We start from the raw sequence: 23,855 nt of genomic DNA, 5'->3' as shown, positions 1-23,855 counted from the left end.
TCTTCTTGCAACTAATGTCCTTGTCCTTGTCCATGTCCATATTCACTAAACTCTTCTATGTTTCATATCCAAATTATCGATTTTACTGATGATTGATTATTGATTATTGATTCCCTTCCTGGAAATACCCTTCAAACATCGATTCATGCCGTAACATACTTTCCTTCACCACACCGTGGACATGTAAGAACAATTTAGGGTATCGTGAGGTGAAATAATGTAAGAATCCATTGGGTAATGAACCCATATGACGTTTGACGGAAGGTTCAAGATCTTGGTAATGGTGTTTCTGTGAGATTCAAAAGGTATCATCAACAAATGCTCCCCACTTTTCTCCTGTTTTTCATCGAGACACAACCTAAAAAGTTAAAAAAGCACTCACCTTATTCCTCAAAGCTCTTAACAAATCCCTAACACTAGCACCTTTATATTTCCTATATTTCCCCAAAGTACTCGTAAATGTCTTATCCAATTTCGAATACCAATCTTTCCCTACGACTTCACTGCCGTTGGTCTCTAACATCACCAGCGTAGCTTCAGGTGGATCGTTCTCCATAATTTCGAACCTGTCCGACGCATCACATAGGAAGCTCAATCGTTTACCTGGCGTCCAGAAAAATGGATGAACGAGGCATTCCGAAGTATCCGGTCTGCAGTCCGGAAATTCACTTGATTAGCATTCTGATGTACTACCCAAGGAGGAGTCATGACCCACCTTGAACCAGGTTCCATACTTAACAATCTACTTATCAATTCTTTCGCTTCTTCACCTTCTTCTCCCAATACATCCAAATCACTTATATTCACCATATCTCCTTTTACTATATTACTCTCTCGGTTATATGTCTCCCCATAGGGATGTTGTCCAGACATCAATACCCAGAAATACAAGCACCCAAGGGCGAACAGATCAACAGCTTTCGTCAATCTGTTATTCTTATCTTTATCTTTATCTCTCGGTTCGTCCAATTCATCTAACATCGAATGAGTAGATGAAGACGACGAAGAGAATGTAGAGTTTGGATCGAACGTCACTCCCTCGTTGAGTTTTACTTGTCCTCTTATACATTCTGGTGCTCTCCATCCAAGGGATCCAGCAAGATTGTTAGCTGTAGGAGCGAAAGACGATTGACCTTGATCTAGTCGACGGGCAAGGCCGAAATCAGAAACTAACATCCTCAAAGCTCCATCTTTAGCCCTGGAGACTAGGACGTTCCTGCAATTACAACCAACAATGTCAGCTCTGCCTATGGCCAGCTTCGATTCAGGAGCCACTTACTGAGGTTTAATATCTCTATGTATAATCTTCATCCCATGTAGATGTTTCAACCCCGCCGTTATCTGCGTCAACGCCTTCTTCCTATCTAACGAAGAGGCCAGCTCGAGGTGTTTATCTGGAGTCTCAATCAAGTCCGCTAGAGAAGCTTGACATAGATCCAATGCTATGTACAGGAAATTATCTCGTTTCTCCTGACAATAATCTGAACAGAAACGTCAGCTTGGTCGTAACCATCCTTAAAGATTAAGCTCACATCGTATTACATTAGGATGATCATCACTTGCTTGTAACAATTTGACTTCCTGACTTGCCAGTCTAGTAAAATCGCTTAACAATCGTTTAACAGCTACGGGCCTTCCTCCCCATGTACCCTTCAACACGACCGTACCGTGCGATCCAAAACCTATCATCGAAAGAAAAAAAAAATTGTTAGTTGAATCACGCTCGAACGCAATTGACCATGTAAATCACCTATTATAGTATCAGATATCGATAATCTCTCTTTATCCTCCTGATCTAGTAAATCCGTAGAAGACATTTCCCTGGGTAAATCAGGTAAGGGCTTCTCATCATCCTTTTTCGGTGATACACCCGACCCTGAACCTTCTTTATCTTCTTCATCGTCCTCACCGCCTTCTTCGAGAATCGCTGCAGATGAATCTCTTCTTTTCTTCTTACCTCTTACTCTCCTCCTTGTCGACTTTTTCTTGGGTGTAGCTACCTCCTCACTCTCAACTGGAGGAGCTAGAGTCGGCGGTGAAGCGATATCACCAGGGAGAGATTTTTCTTCTACTTTCGCTGATCCTGTTCTGGCCTCAGATGTCGACTCTTCCGACGAAGGTGTGATGAGTAAGGGAGTCTTCTCGTCGGCAGGTGAAGAGCTCTGTTTGACTCTAGGCGATCTCGCGAATTGAGTCAAAGCGATACCGCAGATGATAAGTAACGTTCCTATCGTACTCAATATCCACCAAAACCATCCTCGACGGGGTATCTCTCTTTCTCGGATATTCGACATGGGCAATGTAGACTGTTGAGCCAGTACTAACGCTTTGTCCTCTGTCGGGGGATCGATGAGGTACGGCAAGAGTTGATCTTTCTCCGGTAAATCCTCTGTGAGAAGGAATGAGCCATTGGTAAGACTACCAGGACGAGGTGGAGGAGCAAAGTTGATGAGTGGGTAGGCGGATGATGAAAGTGCGTATAACAATGGCTTGCGCTTGTCATCGGATAAGGGCTCGGAAACGTTCTCCGAGGAGGGAGGTAAAGCAAGTTGGAGAGGGATTGAACCGATATATGTCGATTGGGGTTTCTTGGCGATATCGATAAAATGCTGATATGGTCTAGAAGTCGGTGGGAACAATGTGGGCAAATGAGGTGGTGGTTGAGGTACGAGTATAGGGTTGGCTGATGGCGAATCGAGTGGTAGCAAGACGTCATATACGGCGATTCTGAGGTTGTGCAAACATCAGCACATTCAGTGAGCTATAGATATACGCTGTCACTCACCCGATACTGTTCAATCTTGTGACCCATTTCACACCGTTGCCATTCTCTACTCCAACCGCATCACCATCGTAAGCCAACTCTACTCGTGTCCTCTTCTCACCTCCTTCATCACCCCAACCTTGCTCTGCCAAACCGTTTTTCACCCAATAATCCGCCAAAGGTCTATCATAACTATTTGGGGTATACGTCGAGTAGGTGATTTCCTGAGCTCCTGCATTCCTCTTAGCTTCCGCAGCATTTTGATAGATCGTCGAAGTTGAGGTCGAAGGTGAAAGACCGCCATAAGACGAAGCAATTGGAGGTGAATGAATAGTCAATTTGTAATCCGTTCTTCCGACGAATAATAAATCCCTATTTGATCTGCTTTTACCTTCCAAGTCATCCAACAGCTCTTCATTCTCACATACACAATGTGACTGATTCGTGCCGAAGGAATTAAAGCAGTCCAGTTGCTGACCCGTACGCAAGTCCAATGTCAGAAGCGAAGTATGCTTTGAACCTGTGAAGATCCGACTGGGCGAATGGGGGAAAGTGAACGGTGATAGCTCGATACTGACCGATAAGCAATCATCAATATCACATCAACCCATCTTTCCAACGCATCACACAAGATAGGCGAAACTCACAGTTGCTCCACTGAAAGGGGTAGTTTCCTAATTTTTGGAGTCTGACCTTCCTTTGTCTCTGTTGAACTAGTCATACCTTCGCCATTCTCATCTTCGAAGACATACAAGCTCCCACTGAGGGGTTCGACAATATACTCCTCATCATTCCCTTTACCTCTTATCCCACCTCCTACCAGGGGTTTTACACCGTCTTTGATGGACCACTTGATCCTCCCCGTATCCCTCTCTACAGCATGCAAACCACCATCAATCGTAGATATGATCACGAACGGTAATACATCATGATCTAACTCTGGCTGAGGTGGTGCATATTTCTTGTGGTTGGCGGTAGTGGTGGTGTGCTGTGGTAGGGCTACCAATGCCGCTGGTTCAGGAGCGGCGTGCGTGTTGATGGGAGATAGTAGTATGAGCGGTAATAGTAATGCCAACAGGTGTGAAGTCACCAAAGCAGTAGATATCATTTTTCAATTATCCAAATCCATTGGCCGGTGAGAGATTAACGTGTACCGAAAGAAGTTGAGTGCAAGAGCGGTGGAGTGACCATTTGATCCATCCACTCCTTGCGAAAGTGATGGAATGTGGTGTGTGGTTCTTCGGGTACTTCTTATTGTTGTACAGAATGACTTTTTTGCTGTTTGATTGGAGGAGTTGATATGGAAGTAGTCGTGAATGCGATTTGGCGTCTTTTTTGAGCTCCTACAAAGGTGACTGAGTTGAATAGCAGTGATGATGATGATGATGATTTGTGGGTATGAGAGAAAGAAAGTTAAAGATGGGATTGAAATCTGTTGAAAAGGAACAAAAGCCAAAAGCGCAGGGTATACGAGTAGGGTTACATGGCATCACCATGCACCATTACACCATCGCACTCCAGGCTTTTCTGAGCCTGACAAGGAGGTGTGGCGGCGTACTCCGCTTTTCGTGCAGATACTCTACAGAATATACGAGTAGAGTTCAAGGGAAACAGATAATAGCCATATTTCCCTGTTCCGTCAAACGTAATTTCTTAATTTACCCATTCTTACATCTATTTATTCGGTTCAACCTACACGCGTTAGTAGATTCATGCACATGAAATAAAGGAATCCACCAAACCATCAAATAACAAATCACTACTGCCATCATAGATCACCCTTCTCCCACCCTCCTCTATCACCATCACCATCACCAGCCTGACAAAAGAGCTGACACATCAGTCAACCGAAATGTCAGGTAAAAAAGCAAGTCCATTATTACCTTCTCACAACGCGGGGGGGTCACCGAGGAGATCACCAGTGTCCAGTCCAGGTGTGTACTCACCTCATGGTTCAGAACCTATGAGACGTACGGGATCAGGTGGATCGAGGAGCGATAAAGGACGAGATGATTATTTTGGTGGTGCTAGTGGGAATGGTAATGATGTGGAAAAGCACCACGGTTTGGTAAGTCCATCTCAACCAATTCTCCTACCAGTACTAGTCGTACATAGGAGATGAAATGGCCAAGCTGATGTTATGGTTATGGTTGATTTGAATGAAGTATGAGAATGTCAAACAACAAGTGGAGATCACACCGAACTTACCTGAGCAAAAGACAAACAAGAAGACCATGGGTCCCGCATTCATCAGTGAGCCGAGTTGAGCTTCATCCGACTGCCAATGAATATACAACTCATCCCTCTCAACTCGTTGTAGTACCGATATGGATCGCTTTGTCTTCCGCTGTCATCCTTTATAACAGTAGGCCCACTTCTCACTTACCGATCTAATCGCTTTCATAATACTGATGTATCTCCTGTGATTCATTAGAATACCTCTACAGTAATCTCAATTATCCATATGTGAGTATCGATCAATCATACACGTGCATGATAACAGTTTTTCTGACTGACCTTTGTATTGGGATCAACTAGCCTATCTTTATGTGAGCATGTCATTCCTATGTCTTTCCAGTAGCTTCAAGACTTAAGGAAGACATCAATCGTCTTCGAATGAAACCTTGACTGACCACCAATCCATTTAGCACATCATACCACCTTGGATGCGCTGTGAGTAATCTCCTTTTACATCGTGCAATTCAAGCTTATGATCTAGTACGATAGGCATTGGGTACCCGTATACTCCGAGCGACTACCAATTTGATGGATGGATTGGATAAAATAGAGATGACCGTGAGTGGTGGTATCCACACAACCTTAGAGTTTAGGGAAGCTGATTCATTCGTGTTTTGTGAAACAGCGAGAATTATACCTCAAATCAATCTTGCCCATAGGAGTGCTTTTCTCGGGATCGTTGATATTGAGTAATACAGCTTATCTCACGTGAGTTGTCAGCTGCTTTTCGAAATTGCGAGTGGTAGCTGATCTTTAGATACCAGGCTGAGCGTTTCGTTCATCCAAATGCTCAAGGTATGTTTTGTCAGACTGTAACAACATATCCGGTCAGATATACTAGGATTGGAGATGTCTAAGCCCATCGAGAGGAAACTATAAGCTGATTCGTCATTATCTAAAGGCATTCACACCTGTAGCCATCTTACTCATCTCAGCGATTTTCAAGTTACAAGTCCTCACTTCTCGATTGGTCATGATCGTCCTGCTTATCTCGACAGGTTGCGCCTTAGGTCAGTTATCCGAGGACTGATCCAAATTCAGACAATTGTAGCTGACTGGAATTTCTATACCCCAGCTGCATATGGAGAATTGCATTTTGAGATGTTTGGTTTCCTGTGTCAGGTCAGCGCTGTAGCTGTGAGTGCAAATATTTATATGCTTCGAACAGTCGTGAGAGATGTGCTGATATGATGTTCACATAGTTCGAATCTTCGTGAGTTCGAAGGAATAGGAGGCACAACGTTTTACTGATTCAATAATCCTATTTCAGACGACTGGTCATGATTCAGATACTCTTGCAGGGCTTGAAGATGGATCCATTATGTTCATTACATTATTATGCTCCTGTATGTCAACCCGTCCGACCAAAAGATAAGGGCTAAGTTAACTTTCTTGATCGTACCAGGTATGCGCGATAATCAACGCCTGTTTCCTCCCCTTCACCGAGGGGTTGGCGCCTTTCCAAGAATATATGCGAATAGGTCCGTTGATCATGATTTCCAATGCGGCCGTGGCGTTCGGTTTGAACGTCGCTGCGGTGTTCTTGATCGGCGCGGCCGGAGGGTTGGTCTTGACTTTAGCAGGAGTCTTCAAGGTATGCCGCTCGCCTCTCTCGTATCTAATGATCAAAATGTGAGGCTGATGGGGATACGCATGATCAGGATATCCTGTTGATAAGTAGTAGTGTGATTTTCTTTGGAAGTTCAATTACGTCCATTCAGATTTTCGGTGAGTATCTGCTTGCTCATCTTTATCAGTCGACTATGACAAGCTGATTTGCGTTTGTTACGAACCAGGCTATTCACTCGCTTTGGGTGGTATGGTAGCTTACAAAACAGCCAGCAAGTGATTCAACCGGGTGACAGATTGTGGAAAAGAAGGACATTCGAAAGAGTTTTCAGCACAGCCAGCTACGAGATATCTTACATGACCAATATATGATCTGAAATATCAAAGGTGGATATTTCTGGACAATGAAGATATAGATACATTCGACACGGGTAGAATGGCAGTAACAATACCACAAAAGAACAATTGTAACGTAGAAATATATAGACTGCATACTCACATCTAGATAAACACTCGTATATACGATCTTTTGGAAATTATCTGCATTTTATCTTATCTTATTATACAGTACTATCATGCGATGTGAGAACATTATATCATCTATAGTCTAACAATCAATTCCGACGCGATGATCAAAATTTCCTGTCATCATTGATGGTAGCCCTAACATGAACCAACGTAATCTAAACACTGAGGCTCTCAAAGGATGATATACCTACATCTACCTCATCATTCTGTACTTTCGCGCTATCACCAATCCAGCTTCCGACAAGACCGCCAATCCGAATGATGTTATCAATACGACAGCGCAGGTGTCTACAACCGAAGGCCATGTGTTATTATAGAGAGTCTGGGTGATAATGTTCTGGCGATAGTGATGGATAATCGGTTGAATATTTGAGCCGTTGAAGATGGTCGATGCGAAGATTACGAGGGGGATGATGATTGAGAAGAAGGAGATGAGCTTGGTTGTTGGATTGGGCATTTCATACAATCTGCATGATTCTACTGTGATTAGTATACTTAGCTTGGAGCTCCCAGAACGGTCACCGGGTAGAGTTGAACTTACGGGATGAGTAGATTTTATCTCGTTAGGAATTAGGAGATACCAGCGAGTCACCGTTCAATTCGGTGTTAGAACCTCATATTCTGTTCAGTAGTTCGGACATCAGAACGATGAAGGAGAATCACTGCCTCATTTCTGTCCCAGTGTTTCCTGTTCTCAACATGTCACCAAACGAAGTATGAGTGATTCCCGAAATACATCATCAAATCTAAAGCTCTTTTTCTCCTATCACTTGTGTGGGCGACAGGTCACGTGGTCTGTGCCCTGACAACGATTAGCACAACAATCCCAGTCTAGCACAAATCGATCGATGCTCGTCCATAAAGTAATCACCAACTTGCTTCAAGGTATATGAGATATACGACAATGAATCACCATCTGGTCGTCCACTCGGCTTGGGAATTCAGAGTACACCATGAGAACATCATACAATCGCAGTGCGAAATCAAAAGGATCCTCCCCTCCCTTCCCTCTCTCAAAAAACACGAAACCCCTCTCTCTACCTTTTTGTCTCACGCACACAGTCACATCCCTTTGTCCGACCATTTCACGTACATGATGACCTCCCCTCGGATAGGATGTGAGAATAATACTTTCGATTTCTATTTCTATTTCTCTGATCGGAGGGAAAGGACAATGAGATTGAAAGGGGTACAACCAGTTTTATAGTTGTTATTGCTGGAATGAGGAGAACAAAGAAAGCTTTGATGATGTCGTTTCTGGAGGTTTGAGTATGTGAGTGTGTGAGTTGGAGATACTTACCCACCTACTCACCTCGAAATCATCATTTTCGATATCTTGGTCCAATCGCCATACATCCTGATTCAGGCTCTCATCTCATCGTCCTTCATCCCATCATTGTCGTTGTAACCTACTACACTGATGTCGACTTCCCCTTCCATACACTGATCACAACTCAATCACCCGCATTGTCAAAAAATCCTGAACGTCACTCGCATCCGTGGACTCGCAACATACCGAGGAAGAAGAATCAAGTCCTTATCGAGATAAAACAAAAGACTAAACAATTTGACGAGATTATAATCTTCTCTGGAAGAGAATAACCTAGACCAGAGGTCTTCTTTATCTTTAGTACCACCACTTTCAAAGCTACTGTCCCATCATCAAAATGGATTGTACCCCGACTCCAATCTCTACCATATTCTCAACCTCTACGTGAGTCCGTTTGATGCGATTGTTGCTGGACCTTGACTGAGTCTGTACATTCCCATCACCCACGTAGCTCTCTCATACCTAGTACCATCACATCCTCTTCCGCTGTGCTAGTCACCCCTTCAGGCAGTAAATCAACATGGGTAGTCACTTCTTGTTCCACCCCTCCATCAGCTTCACAACCTACCGACTCTACCACCTCTGCTGTATCGCCCTCCAGCACCGATTCGCTGAGTATCAGCACCAGTACCACCTTTAGTGATAGTAGTACTAGTAGTGACGATGTGATAAGTTTCGGTATGACATCAATGACTACCGCCGATGGCGGAACTTTGACTACCACCGCTGTAGACTCGCCAACCTCGCCAGTAGGTCAATTGCAAGAGGAGACTACTCTAGCAGTACTTGATGGGCAGACGTTATCCTCCGACGAGAGCCAATCGCTACTCCTGAACTCTCATCAGCGGGGAATAAAAGGGAGAAGAGTGCATGTACAGATGATGGAAAAAAGACAGGACAATTGTCAGACTATCACTTCTACCTCTACGATAGCTGCTACACCTACCACATCGTGGTCTTTGATTTTCAGCACAACGGAATCGACTAGTCTGGTAGAGGTACCGGTAGAAACTGTCATGGGTGGATGTGATGGTACGACTACTACAGGTGAATTTGTCATCCACCCTATACTACATCTCTGCAGCATTTCACTGACTTAGACGCTTTATACGGTAGCTTCCTCCACTGAGCCAGTGTCCACCACCTCAGATTCTCTGGCTTCGTCATCCACCACACCAGCTGTACCAGTCAGTACTTCAGGCCCAACGCAGACAAGTGGTAGCACCATGACGACATCATTGGAAGAACCAAGTACGTCAATTATGCCGAGTTCTTCGATTCCAGTCTCACAACCACCCACGTTTACACCTGCATACACCTCATCGCCCGTACAAGACCTCGAGACCCTTTCATCTTCTTCGTCAACCTCGCTCGATCCATTATTATCGGCTGTATTTACTGGACCTTCACTGACAACTGAATCAGGCCAAGCATCGACTACCGATCTATTGGCACCGATCACGTCCGATGCGATACCTACTGCACAACCTACAGAAATTGACTCCGCAAACACAGAATTCCCTTTGTCGTCAGACACACCCATTACTCCAGATGAAGAGGCTCCTACATCAACTGAAGCAGAAGCAGAGATTATGTCATCTACCAAAGCTGTTATACCGGGAGTGGCGGGTATTCAAGCCTCTCCTTCTTCGTCCTCGAGATTGGTGACTAATACACTGGCATCTCAAAACTCTAAACCTACCTTGAACCACCATTCGTCCACATCTTCCACAGGCGGTGAAGAAGCTGAGGGAGAATCTTCAGGTTCTAACAAGGGTACAGCGGCTGGTGCTGCTATAGGCGGAATATTCGCTTTGATAGCTCTCATAGCCGCGATTTTGTTCTTTGTAAGGTTCTGGAAGAAGAGACAGAGAGCCGAGAGAACTGCTTCTTTGAGGGCTAGTTGGTTCTATGGCGAGAAGATATTGAATCACAATGACGGGAGTGAGAATGAGGTAAGTGGCCAATCGCACTACGATGCCTACAAGGCGACTGATATACTAATGAACTCAATTCAGAAACGTCGTTCGACAACAGCACCCTCGACCGAACCATCCGCTCGACCGTCCATCCAGCCAATCAGTCGATTCTCCGCGCCGTCATTCGCATCTCGATCCGAAGGTCTCGGTGCCCTTCTTGCTCGTCCATTGAAAAATCTCCGTCGGGACTCATCTCCACTTATGAAACCTCTCAAATTAGTATCTGGAGACCCCAATGAAGAAGCTCGACGAAATGAAGATAATAATTTATGGGACAAAATCGCTTACCCATTCAAAGCTATCCCGTTGCCTTCCACAGAAGGTATATCGGAGAGGCTGAGGAATATACCAGGATTCAAACCACGTCAATCGTTTACTGTCAAATCAAGAAACATCTCGTCGCCTCAACCGATCGATTCCGAACTTGCGAGTGGCACAAATAACGGTATATTTGAATCCTCCAAACTCTTACCTATTCTTTCCAAATTTCGTTCGATCAGGCAATCTTTCAAGAGGTCTTCTATCCTATCTAACAACTTGAAATATGTTAGACAATCTCAAGCAAGAGGTACCCCAGCTTGGGCAGACAAACATCCAAATGAAAAGCCCATCCCGGTCGTGGTTGGAGAAGCATGGGATGAAAGACATTCTGAATCTGAGCATCCTCATCCAGTCAAAGTCAATTTTATGCAACCTCCTCCACCATCCGCAACTGGATCATCGTCTAGACACGGTTCGATGAATTCCGATAGTCCTTATCCAACTATTGTCCCTGGGAATTCTCATCAGAATCATGGGATCGGAACTGCATTTAGTTCAGGTATGGACATGGACATGGAATATAACAAAACTACACATGTACAATTACGACACCTGACCTGGGGATCATCCTATGCACCTCCACGAACTTCTGTACTAAGTGCAAATGGAATGATGATCCATGGTGCTATGGAGCCTTCAGAAGATGGAAATTCAATTTATTCACGAACCTCAATGTCACACGGTCATGGATCCAACAATTTACATAGGAGTGGAACGATGAAATCGAATTTTAGTGATTCTAACACATCAAACTTCATGATTCCACCTAGATCGTCCATAAGTCATAATTCCGGAAATAGAGGAAATGTACCTTCACCACCACCCATTGGGATGGGACCTTTTCCAAGAGCTTTGTTCAGTCCTTTATCAGCCGGATCAAATGGTTCGAGAGGTTCGTTTGGCGTGCTGCCACCCTTACCTGAAAATGGTATTGACACGGATAAACATATGAAAGATCTCAGGAGAATAACAAGATCTACTCAACATTCGTCGGGTATATGGGAATATTCAGCATACGTCGATACGGGTTCAAACGCAAATTCACAGCGTGGTAGTGGCAGTAATAGCAACGGAAAACCTGAAACTTCAGGTCACGTTCAAGGTGAGAGGAGAACAAGTAATGGACAATCTTCATTGACCAGCACTGGACCGATGGGAATATTGAAATCTACATCATCTTATTCACCATTGCCACCAACGATGATTTATCCAAGTTCGAATTGGAATTCACCCATTCCCATATACGCACCTACTTCTGCACCTGGACCTGGCGATATACCATATACAGTTCCTTCACCTAAGCGAATTAGTTACGGTGGATCAATGTTAAAACACTCCAGTTTACCTCCTTCTTCCCCTCATGGTATTGACCACTCATCATTACCTCTACCTCTACCATCACATGGTCAAACACATGTCCAAAAAAGTTATACATCCCCTATACCTAGTATACTAGCGCCCAAATCGGTCGAAGAGGGAGACAGAATTACTAAAGCATGGTATGAAAAACCACTATGGGATAATACACAACAATCCCAGCAAAACCAGGTAGCCAATCCAACTTCGATACTATTACCTCCTAGATCTGCGGGACCACCACCAGGTTCAGGACCAGATTATACGTATATGTATTCCCAGAAAAGTGGGAATAGCGTATATAGTAAAGGTGATAGGGCAAGTAGGAAGTCGGTGAAAAGTGTTAAGAGCGTGAGGTGGGAAGATGAAGACGGAAATATTGATGAAGTTGGTGGACGAGCTCTATGAGGTGTTTGTTACGCCACTCGACTTTGGAGAAAAGGCACTCTGCTTCAATTTGTGGGTTTGCAATTTCAGATTTGTTGATCATGATCTTTTTGGATTGATTTTTATGGACTATTTGCTTTTTAATTGAACATTCATGTTCATCTAACATCATCGGACCGGCGATAAAATAGATATTCAAGTTGGTAATTGTAAACGAGTTTTCTTACCTATTGTGAATGTATATATAATTAAAATGGTGGTAAGAACCGAAAAGTTAATATCCAAACATAATGCATAGCTCACTAATTCACCAACAATGTGATGTGATGGTAATCAAATAGTTTGGAAAGAAAAGTACAAAATGGAACCACGCCAAACGTTGTGTCTGCGTTACAATACAACCTTTGAAATGTACAGTACAGTACATCTCGCATGACCATTCCTGCAACATGCTTTTACAGTACAAAAATCCTCCATCCTACTACACTCTGTACTCTCTTCCTACAATCACCCCATCTCCTCTTCCTCCTCCCCTTCGGACCCATCATGTCCCTGTTCCTGCGTGACACCCCCAATCCCATAAACAGCTTCCATCCTTCTCCTTCTCATCAGTTCCGCCTCACTCACATCACCCACTTTCTGCGGAACGAACCCTGCTGCGGCCAAAGCGGGTGAGGCAGCTCGCGCTCCAGCAACAGCAGCAGCCACTAATGAATTTTTAGGTTTGTCCTGCTGAGCCACTGACGAAGAGGTTAGAGGTGTTCCAGAACCCGTGGTAGCAGGTGCAGAAACCATCGATCCACCCGAAAGTCTCCTTTCTCTATCCAAGGATTCAGATCTGAGTGGTAGACCGAATAGATTATGAGGTGGTGGATTGGGGATCCTATTGGAATTTGATCGTGTACTGCCTCTATCGCCGCCACCACCGAAGAAAGCAAAAGCGCCGGAACCTTTTTTGCCTTCATCCTGTCCACTATTATATGGTAGATTCCTCAATTGTAAAGGTGGAGTTTTCACTAACATAGCTTCTCCCGATGAACCAGTTTCGTCCGTGTCGAATTTCGGCATTGAATTCGATCGGTGTAAATCCAATCTCTCTTTGGATGGTCGTCGAGGTACAGGATGGAATTTTGATGGTGGTGGTAATCTTCTCTTAATTGGTTTATCTTTAGCTTTCGGTGTGAACGTGACCAGATTATCTTCAGGAACATCATTATCACTCTCCCCATCTTCTTGTGCATCACTGCGTCTTCTTCCCAGATACGATGAACCTAGATCTGCATTTCCTAATGGGGTGGATGATGGTGATTTTTTATAATTCCTCGATGGTTTCACGTGCATCGAATTAGGTGGCATGAGGTGATCTTCAGGAACCAGTATAACCCTTTCTTCAGCTTGCAGGGACTGCTGGGCTGCTTGATGAGCAGCCGCCACCTCTTCCATATCTCTCCGTTTCTCTGAATGTCTAATGAAGGATTCATCGATCCAATCTGCCATTTCAATCAGGACAGGATCCACCTCTCTCATCAGCGAAGACATCTGCATGAAACCATGTCCCCATCCTTCGATAATCCGTAGTTGTACCCAATTATCGTCCGACTCCCTCAGTATGGGATCAGGTAGATCATCAATCGGGGTTTTGGATTTCCCAGTCGACATTTGCAGGTATTCGCCGTGTTTAGCAGACCTACCACGAGCAGTGTACTCTGCCTGAGATCGTCTAACTTTCTTCGCCTCCCTGATCTTACCGGCGAAGATGATCGTGTCGTCGACAAAGGGGTCGCGCTCTCCACAGATCAGGTAGACCGGAGGGAAATGAGCAAGAAGATGAGGTGGCGATAAGATAGGGGAGATGTAATAATTCGTCTCAAAGTCTGGATTTCGTCTCGGCCCAACGTAAAGAATTGCCATGGCTCGCATCTAAATAAAATGATGTCAGACGATTTGTATTGCATATTCATTTGCACGGTAAACTCGTGACTTACCATACTTGGAGATATGATTCGATCCTGGAAATATCCTACCCGACTAGTCATGGTCAGTCTGGTACCGATAGGCAGCTTCTTTCTCTTTTTCGCAACGATTTGATCCACATTATCTTTATCTTCCTGTATTAGATCTGGAGTTTCAACCGGTTTAGGTGATTCAACAGGACTGAAAATAAACTTCTTCTCATCCGCGGGGGTCTTCACTCTATCCGCTAGTGATCTTTCAGCTTCAGGTCGATAATCCGGTTTGACCGTATCTTGATCATCATCCGCTTCCTCCTCCTCCTCTTCTTCCGATGCGTTGCCGCTATCACCATTTTCACCGGCAAGCCATCCGACCACTTTGGCCGACATACTTCTAGGTAGATCTTTGATTCTCGTAGAAGGTGTAGCCGGGGTACTTTTGGTTCCTCCGTTAGGTTTCTTTTCATCCGCTGGACTCATAAGATTGGGTAATTTCCCTGATATGGTTTGCGCCCAGCTCTTCTGCCTTTGTCTACCTGATCTACGCCTTCCACTATCTATATCGTTCACAACGCTTAATGGTGACTTATGCCTCATATGATCTTTACCATGAACTAGTCCAGGAATTTGGGTCTCAGATTGTTCAGTGCGTAGTACACGTAAATTGGTAGGCGACATCCAAGAAGTGAAGTTGAAGTCTAAGGCTGGGTAGGCGAGGATCATTGATACTGGTTTGGGAATACCAGTCGGGTGCTCCAAGATACGTAGCATGATCGTAGCACAGATGTTTCCACCGCTGCGATAATGTATAACATTCATGTCAACTTTATGATCCGCTGCTCCACGTTAGTCGGGCTAACTCACGCTGAATCACCAGTCAGAACGACGCCCAATTTACCACTTTCAATGCCTATACATCGACCTTGAGTCTCCATGAGAGTCCGATACGCGTCAAAACCCTCCTCGATTGCCCATGGGTATGGATCTAAAGAATCAATCATCAGCTGGATTAACACAAGCCAGTGACCTCACAACTCACATTCAGGTGCTTTACCATAATCGACACTCAGCACAGGTTTACCGGTCCTTTTCGCCCAGGTCCTTAATCTCTCTTCATGACAATCCGGTCCCATAGCTACAAAACCTCCTCCGGGGTAATCGACCACCAACTCCTGCGCAGCGGCTAATTCGGCATCTGTACCGTTGAAGAACAACATCGCTTTTACTGAGGGTAGGTTTGAGCGAGAAGAAGTGGGTGGTCGAGGAATAGTCAGATGTCGGATGATGGGTAGACGAGGTCGGTGGAAAGTCGTCAATAGTCGTACCTAAAGATCAGATAGCATCAGCCGATTGTTCATGTTATATGTTAGACATCTTTAAGCTCACATAAGGGTTTTTGGTCTTTTCCCAAGTCACTCTGAGCATCTCGACGGAGCAGACGGCTCTAAATCTTCGAAGCTATGATCACCAAATCAGGTCAGCCTATGAAGCCAGATTGTACACACCAAGAGTACATACCACTTCGTCACCTTCCGTAGCCCACACAAGGTAATACCCCGTGAACAACATGCTGAATATATCTTTGAGCCATTTTGGCCGTATTAACATGGCTGATGCAAATCCGGCATCGAAAGCGGTATTCACATATGTCGCACGATAGTAAGACCGTGTGTACTGTTAGATGGTATCAGCAATCAACCTTCATTTAGGGGGGAGGAAGTGCTTTACCAAGCGTGCCAGAGGTTCAGGTGCTAGCGGAATAATCAAGATCAGCTGTAATTGTATGTATTCAGCATACAATGATCTCACCTCCAAGTCCTAGTAAATCATCAAGATGTCTTAAAGCATACACTAAGGTCAAAGTACCCAATATCAATTGATAAGGTGTAAAATGTTCTACCCAGACATTAGTAAGTTAGCATGATATAACCCGTTTGCGCTTTATGTGTATACCCTCCAGACTCACTTAGTTTTTCGTTCATATTACCTATCCACCTGACCATCCTCCTACCCACGATCTTCACCCATAACCTAGCTATCCAAGCTCTCTGATTTTGAGGCCCACGTAGCTGTGCTCTCTGACTCGGTGAGGGACTTATTGCAGATCTCGTTAGGCTCGAACGGGGAGCACCATCCCCTTTGTACAGTCGCCATATCCAGAAGAACAGTACGAGGAATATCTGCGTTCGGCGCAGGGCAGGAGAAGGACGTCCAAGGATATGATCTATCATGGTGACTAGACCTGACAGACAAAGTTACGTTAAACTTTGGACATGGCCGTAAGTGGAACGAATCGAATAGAATCACTCACTCGAAAGCGACTACCCGCAAGCTGGTGACGTGCGACCAAGTTCGAGTGAGGCTGGCCAATCGTTTCCAATACAGATCAACCTTCTATCTCAGGTGAGATTACCATCCTCTTCCAGCTCGAACAAACAGAACTGTTTCTCTCTCGGACGTGTGGTGCTAAATTATATGGGCGTGATGTTTCTTGATTTCTTGTCTTTTCTTTCCCCTTGATGATTCAAATCGTATCAGTCGCGTCTTCCGTACGGTCGAGAAGGCGCCTCGTAGATCTACTGGGGGCGAAAGCTATACAAGATGAATTGACGAGACTTCCTTTCTCTTCTTGTTTCTGCAGGTAATAGTCGTAAGGGAGTACTCCGGATATTGAAAATTGATTGAAGACCGATTCCGGTAGCTGACACAGATGCGTAACTAAAAGTACTGAGAGCTATGGGATAGAGCAATGATTCCAGCCATGCAAGTTATTCGTTTGATATCGCTATTGAGTAAATTAGAGTTGTTCTTGTTCTTGTTCTTTGAGATGAGATATTCCGGTTAATCGTGGTTTCATCTCAAGCGTAGTCGACAGAATTACCTGATTGGGAAATCGATGAGCGACACCGGTTGAATGACGATCATAGCTCAACCGGCAATGGATTAAACAGATGAACCAAAATATTTGGCACGTTCATCAATCAACGCAGTGTTAAAATCGACATCTCACCATTTTCCAGAGTATGATCATAGATAGCCTCTGCTGAGCATCATCATGACGAAAGACAAGACGGAACCGAGGCATGTGGCCGTGTCGCTGGTCTGTTCGCCATTGACAGGTAGGTTGCTGATGGTTACTAGCAGGGCTCATCCGGATTTATGGATATGTAAGTTAGACAACAATCCTTACAGTATCTCATCTTCAGCTCTGACCCTTGCACTGTAGTTCCAAAAGGAGGCTTGGAAGAAGGAGAATCGTCTGGTCAAGCTGCAGTGAGAGAATCATGGGAGGAAGGTGAGCCAAACGTCCATCGAATGATGGATAGATCTGTCATGAGGTATGAATCAGCTTATAACATTACCACTTGTAGCTGGCACACCACCGTCTTTACCTGCGCCTGAAGATCTCCAGAGACTCATGATGCTCGCTCTACCATCAAAGAAGAAAATGGGCTCGGTATGGCATGTTCATGTGCTGGAGGTCAACGAGGATGTAGTGGAATGTATAGAACAGTGGTAAGCCTCATCCTATCCGTCCACCGACGCAAAGCAGCTAAAGGAGGCTGACCACAATGATACATCCGGTAGGCCAGAATCACATGAACGGAAACGAGCATGGTTCACCCCATCGGAATGTCTATTGAATATTCAAGAATGGTCTAAAATCCCATCGACCTCAACGAACGATAATCATCTGGATGATCCAGTGGAGCTTGTCAATGATCATGCAGAGGAAGAAGACGATGGCGATGAAAGTCAAGATAGAGAACAACAGAAGAAGGGAAAACAACAGCAGAAAATGGAGAAGAAAGCAGGTGCGATGGAATTAGCTTTGAGGCAATTCATGGAATCTAAAGGGAAGGTCCTGGAAGATCAGTGAAGATGAAGAAAACCGATCAAATGAACATAACAAGAACAGTAGGGGACATCCAGTGTTCTCACGGACAGGCCATTACTGCCGATTCTACAATTCTATATTGACCTCAACCGAAAGAGCGCTACAATAAAAATCGACGAGATGAGAAAGACGCGACCGATGGCGGATCACGGATGGTCGAACAGATAAAATAAAGATCCTCCCTCGTTGATCAAGGCATCAGATTCAACATGACAATCTTCATCAAATTCATAAACCTTCGTTCTGTCATGAATCAGTAACGATATAGCAGGAAACTACTTTGTCAAATTATCGATGTACAATGTCAAGCATAATCTTACTTTACAATTTTTACGATAAAATAGAATGATGTAAGCTATTGTGACGGTATGTTAGCTCTCAAAAAGCCCAAATGATACTGAATCATTCCCTCTTCTGAATAAATGCAAAATGTTTCTCGCTGGATCAGACTGAAAATGACCCGAAAGACTTTCATATATGTGTAACTGCAAAAGTGAGATTATCAGCACAATTTCGTTATCGAGTGATACGCATACAAAGTATTATCTGAAAATCACCCACTTACACTTATCAACTTTCACCTCGATCCGTCAGTTCATCTACCAACTCACACCATTCATACCCACTTTTCCTCATCTGCCCTAACATACAATCATATTCCTCCCACCACCACCCATGAGTCACTGCATCCGCCTCTCTTTCATTGAACCCTACATCATTATCTTTCACCTGGGAATACTCTCCAGCTTCTACTTTATATACATTTCCCGTCCTCTCATATTCCTCCGGTGTATTATATTTCGGTCGGTATTTCCAAGGTTTCCTGCAGATATAATGTAAATTCCTAACATCATGATCTGTGTAGAAATTACCATGCCAGTATCTCATCGTTTTGATAGCATTGTATATCCAAGGGATACTAATCCATTTACCTCTAAATAAATCAGCGAACAGATCTTGATCTGGAAAAGCCCATTCTTTGATTCTCTCTTGATCATCTTTATCACCCGATTCAACTAATGCGTATATCCTCTGTAAGACAGACTGTGAAGGGGTGAGAACGACAAGACCCGAGTTGAGGAGAGAATGAATTCCTGTAGGTTGGGCTGGACCTGGGTGAGTTATTGATTCGGATCCGTGAGAGGGGGTAAAACCGCAGTTGTCTCTTGTCCTAAAGAAGATGTAACATACTTTGTCAGTAAAGTGGAGCAAAACATATATGAGATGGAACAGGAAGATCATGCTCGAAGCTGTAATATAAGGTATTAAAAGGCGGGATGAGGTTTACTCACCATTCAGCAGGTGCCCAAGACGATTTATCCAAATTACAAATACAAGCGAACGTAGCAGCTATCTGATCTTCTTTGAGGGGTATTTCAAATATTTCATCCATATTTCGTTTAAGCATCATATCCCCATCGATCAGACATACTCTCTAGATCATACACGGAAAATCTCGTCAGCTCAATGCAAATTCCCCTTGAGAAACCTTTTTGTATCTAATGTCCTGCCTGTGAGAGCAAATCATCGAATCGACCCATCGTTCATTAGAGATGTCCAACTCGAGACTCACATCGTAATCATCAAAACCAAATACAGCAGCTTTCGTCCAAGTATCCACGAACCTCTCTGCAATCAACGTGATCTGACCCCGGGGCACTAAAGGCTGTACGATCCTGATTTCCAATTCATATTCTTCCAAAACCTTGATCGTTTCGGCTGGGATGGAGGGGTTTATAGCGACGATCAGAGGGTATTTGGAATTGTACTTCCTAAGAGTATAAGCTAAGACGAGGATACCTGGTAGGTAAGATGGGGTAGTTAGGAGGAATACTACCCATGCGCATTTTCGTATTGTGTATGAGAGTGAAGAGGATGAGGGGATGTAATCTAATGGATTGAGAGCTAGCCCTGTCATTTTGTTCGTTATAATCGTCAGTCGAATTCAAGAGATGTGTTTTGACTGATGAGTGACTGAGTGATATGTATTTTCCATCTGTTCATTCATCCCGTCAATCTGTTCTTTCTGCTTACTACACTGATCCCATTGACGGATCACATAATCCCATCCCATTCCACCTGGATTAAGATTACCTACTACCACCATCTGAATAGCATCTGATCAGTGTGGTCAGATCGGATAATGCAATAACCCGATCAAATCATCGTTACAGTCTGCAGTACCGGCCATCACCGATCTCGATCTTCGAGCACTTCCAATCTTGTCAGAAACACGGACGAGGACTCCCCGTAAAAGTGCCAACGAGAAGAGACACAGAAAATGTATATATGACGTGACCGATGCACGAAGTAGAACGAAACAGCTTTGCATGGCAACGCTGACTGACACGCAGGCACGACTGCCTTTGATGATCAACTGAACTGATCTCGATGAGATCCCATTCCCATCTCTCCCCCTAACGTAACGACTTAGCCTCGCAGGTCATCAAGTCAGCAGGCACGGATGGACGTAGACGTAAAATAGAAGACCATGCGATTCGAGTGATTCTATAATATCTCCTTTGGATTTTTTCGGGTAAGCGGTCATTCGGGAATGAAAGATTAAAAAAGCTAGATGAAGTAAGATTACGGAAATCATTGGCTTTAAAGATTGAGTAGAAGAGATCGCTCATAACTGTAGATAACGAAATCCTCCACTCCCATTGCCCCCAGGGACTTCACGGTCGATCACGAGTATTCATGCTAAATCATGAGCAGATAACCTCTTACCACAGGGAGTTCCGCATTCCGTACAAAGCAGACACAGCTGGGACTCTGTGCCTATTCTCCAATATCACTCCTATCATCCATCAAGACTTCATCTTCGATCTCGCCTCTCTCCCTCCTTGAGAATTCCCTCTCCCAGCCTCTCTTCGATAATTGACCACAAAGTGATGTCCGTCCTTCTTTGTATTTCGCTTTGACTAGGGTGAAAGTGATGAGAAGCCAGTAAAACATGTATGTTGATCTGTACGTACCACCAGGTGGGTCAGCATACAAATATTTTACAAAACAGGATAAGGAGGAAAACTCACACGGTCCAGACCGTCCCCGTATTATTCCACCCCATAACAGCCTGAGCCAACTGCGCGAAGTTATCGCCTGAACCAGGTTCGGGATCCCACCAAGTCAAATGCCATATATTCCCCTTGACCCTATACGATCCCGGTCCATTACCAGCTTCTGCAGCTGCTGTACCAACGTAAGAGATGAAGTATTGTCTTTCGAAGGCATAGGCTGCTCTGGAAGCTAAACCTGCTCCGATCATGAATAGGAGAAGGGAGGAGAACTGAACGAATTTGGTTAATGAGAGAGGGGTGGTGGAGGAGAATAACAGGTAGGCTAGAAAGTGCAACAAAAGTCAGAAAATATATCTTTTTGAGATGATCATGCACCGCTAGCTGGACAGGAAATAGTGACGATGAGTTTTTGTACTCACCTATCAAACCTCCCACGATCAACCCCCCTACACCACCTCCAACAACGGCACTTCCTTTCTCGCTCAGCCCTATCCCACCGAGAAACACGATTCCTTCTAGTCCTTCACGAAGCACAGTGACAAATGGTAGACCAAACAAAATCGCTGTAGCTTTTTTCGCCCGTTTATGCCTATTGCCATGTTTGTGTGTATGTTCAGGGTCGATCTCGGAGTGTGAGTGATAGGCTGACAAGAGCTTGAGTCGCCATTTCACTTGAGCGTGAGGTAATCGAAGGAATGCCAGAGACATTACTAGGATTCTGGAGAACACATCCATCAATACACATGAAAATATATTTGAAATTGCGTGGACTGCGTGATTATGTCAATAGACTCACAATATCGAAGCCAGAGCGCAAAATCCACCTTCCCACAGATTCTCTGCATCTTGCCATAAATCGTGAGTATATGTGTAGAACTGGAATGATCATCGTGCATCAGCTACTACACGATGCATGATAACGCTCGCTATTTGATCAATGGCGGGAAGAATGCTCACAACATATAAGAAAATCGCTCCAATGGCCATAGCTACCGTCCCACCCAATATCGCTCCCGACCAGATTTGGAACCTCATCTTTTTGACAACTTTATCTTTCTCTTCTGATATCTCTTCAACTTCTTCCATATCATCTTGATCTACCACATCAGCATCAGGCACAGTTAAGAGCGATTGATTCTCCGGAGAAGTTCCATATCCACCTCCATTAATGGTCGTTCCATCTCGTCTAGGGAGTAATTCCTGGGATGATCGAGCTGAATCTTCAGATTGACGTGTATGTATTTGAACGCCGGAATGGGAGGGACGGCGGGATGATGATAAGGGGAGTGAGAGCGGTTCGACTATAGAGGGTATGATCTGAGAGATGAATCCCAATAAGACGGCGACTAGAGCACGATCAACAAATCAGATGTCAGTCAAGGTTTTGGATTGGTGGGATGAAGACGGGCGAACTCACTGATTATACCTGCTTCGAGTGATTCACGAAGTAAGATGAAGAATGCTACGGGCTATACCAATGATCATCGTATCAGTTGGTGTTGTCATAGGTATCTGGGTGAATCAAAGCGAAGATGAACATACGGAGAAGTAATCCGTTAGTGCCATTGTGAGTGTGTCCTATATTGTCATCTAGTCCGTAATTATGTGTCGATCTGGTGTACGCCTCTTGCCAAATTCGGTGCGAAGGTTACAGGTACAGATGGATATATTGATTATGAATTATCTGATAAGTGAAAGTATCTGGAAGAAGCCTTCCAAGCCAAGAAATCTCACGTCCATCTCCATCATAAAAAGAAATCCTCGATTCTTCGATCTCCGGCCGAAATGAGGTTTAGGCGCGAGCGGCGATCTCCGAGTCATCTCATCACTACTTCAACAGAGGTCACATCAAAGCCATCAATCAATGTGACCATATGCGATGGGAAGAAGACAGCAGATGGGGAGTGCACATAACATGCAAATCGTGGACTGTGGGAAGGGACCACTCTAGAGAGAGATTAATGTGACAGACAGTCCCATCCGAGTTTTGCAGCTCAGGACCAGAGATGTCTGCATCTGATGTGGCACAGGGGCGTGTGAAGCCCAGCGCCAAAGCATGCTAGGGAGGTAGCCTGGCATGGCTGCTACGCAAATTTAGTTTGATACGACAAGAACAAGCAGTAGATGCATACCTCTCTCTCTCTGCTGACGTTTTTTGACACTTCAAAGAAGCGGAGCACTCTCCTATCTGTGCGCCAACAGGTCAACCAATAGTGAGACTTAAAGCTATTTATACTTTTTGCATAGACTTAATTTTCGATCACAAAGAGGGCCTCGGGCATCCTAACGGTGGAGGAAGGCCAAAAAACGTGGATGGCCGAAGACGGAAATGGGTTATGGTGGAAAATAGCTCAATTCATCCCATCAATATACCAGGCACGATGCATGAGTACTCTCTCTGTTGTAGCATATGGCACCAAGGAATTATGTACTCCCTTTAGCTTGATGGTCGATGGTTGACAGTGGATGATCAGATCCGTATTTTGGATTGAGTCTAGTCTGGTTTTGTGCCG

General features: G+C 44.4%; 7 protein-coding genes across 7 annotated transcripts; 3 read left to right on the top strand and 4 right to left on the bottom strand.

Moving 5' to 3' along the window:
* Nucleotides 1–103: 103 nt before the first annotated feature.
* I203_108088 (uncharacterized protein) lies at nt 104–3,872 on the bottom strand (the record flags this gene model as incomplete). Its single annotated transcript, XM_019148267.1, has 8 exons — nt 104–289; nt 383–650; nt 716–1,216; nt 1,280–1,481; nt 1,533–1,682; nt 1,751–2,727; nt 2,786–3,337; nt 3,412–3,872. 8 exons carry the CDS (start codon nt 3,870–3,872, stop codon nt 104–106), a joined length of 3,297 nt encoding a protein of 1,098 aa, XP_019002500.1.
* A 744-nt stretch (nt 3,873–4,616) lies between these two features.
* I203_108087 (uncharacterized protein) lies at nt 4,617–6,851 on the top strand (the record flags this gene model as incomplete). The annotated part of the gene is made up of 16 exons (XM_019148266.1): nt 4,617–4,832; nt 4,930–5,017; nt 5,085–5,129; nt 5,199–5,230; nt 5,303–5,313; nt 5,413–5,437; nt 5,492–5,560; nt 5,628–5,710; nt 5,767–5,797; nt 5,904–6,012; nt 6,078–6,139; nt 6,205–6,215; nt 6,273–6,348; nt 6,408–6,596; nt 6,664–6,730; nt 6,799–6,851. The coding sequence occupies 16 exons, from the start codon at nt 4,617–4,619 to the stop codon at nt 6,849–6,851; spliced, it is 1,167 nt and encodes a 388-aa protein (XP_019002499.1).
* Nucleotides 6,852–8,766: 1,915 nt separating this feature from the next.
* I203_108086 (uncharacterized protein) lies at nt 8,767–12,493 on the top strand (the record flags this gene model as incomplete). Its single annotated transcript, XM_019148265.1, has 4 exons — nt 8,767–8,813; nt 8,881–9,476; nt 9,546–10,384; nt 10,448–12,493. The coding sequence occupies 4 exons, from the start codon at nt 8,767–8,769 to the stop codon at nt 12,491–12,493; spliced, it is 3,528 nt and encodes a 1,175-aa protein (XP_019002498.1).
* Nucleotides 12,494–12,979: 486 nt separating this feature from the next.
* Nucleotides 12,980–16,655, bottom strand: I203_108085 (uncharacterized protein; the record flags this gene model as incomplete). The annotated part of the gene is made up of 9 exons (XM_019148264.1): nt 12,980–14,392; nt 14,458–15,220; nt 15,289–15,409; nt 15,464–15,749; nt 15,811–15,882; nt 15,943–16,098; nt 16,153–16,175; nt 16,234–16,320; nt 16,391–16,655. The coding sequence occupies 9 exons, from the start codon at nt 16,653–16,655 to the stop codon at nt 12,980–12,982; spliced, it is 3,186 nt and encodes a 1,061-aa protein (XP_019002497.1).
* An 824-nt stretch (nt 16,656–17,479) lies between these two features.
* I203_108084 (uncharacterized protein) lies at nt 17,480–18,304 on the top strand (the record flags this gene model as incomplete). The annotated part of the gene is made up of 4 exons (XM_019148263.1): nt 17,480–17,591; nt 17,651–17,719; nt 17,796–17,940; nt 18,013–18,304. 4 exons carry the CDS (start codon nt 17,480–17,482, stop codon nt 18,302–18,304), a joined length of 618 nt encoding a protein of 205 aa, XP_019002496.1.
* Nucleotides 18,305–18,892: 588 nt separating this feature from the next.
* On the bottom strand, nt 18,893–20,240 carry I203_108083 (uncharacterized protein; the record flags this gene model as incomplete). Its single annotated transcript, XM_019148262.1, has 3 exons — nt 18,893–19,493; nt 19,615–19,757; nt 19,896–20,240. The coding sequence occupies 3 exons, from the start codon at nt 20,238–20,240 to the stop codon at nt 18,893–18,895; spliced, it is 1,089 nt and encodes a 362-aa protein (XP_019002495.1).
* Nucleotides 20,241–21,103: 863 nt separating this feature from the next.
* On the bottom strand, nt 21,104–22,908 carry I203_108082 (uncharacterized protein; the record flags this gene model as incomplete). Its single annotated transcript, XM_019148261.1, has 7 exons — nt 21,104–21,290; nt 21,358–21,664; nt 21,762–22,060; nt 22,139–22,218; nt 22,300–22,688; nt 22,760–22,811; nt 22,885–22,908. 7 exons carry the CDS (start codon nt 22,906–22,908, stop codon nt 21,104–21,106), a joined length of 1,338 nt encoding a protein of 445 aa, XP_019002494.1.
* Between the last annotated feature and the right edge of the window lie 947 nt (nt 22,909–23,855).

This window comes from Kwoniella mangroviensis, chromosome 3, assembly GCF_000507465.2.
Source record: "Kwoniella mangroviensis CBS 8507 chromosome 3, whole genome shotgun sequence".
NCBI lineage: Eukaryota > Fungi > Basidiomycota > Tremellomycetes > Tremellales > Cryptococcaceae > Kwoniella > Kwoniella mangrovensis.
Note: the sequence above shows the minus strand (reverse complement) of the source record. Positions and strands in the feature narration are given on the sequence as shown.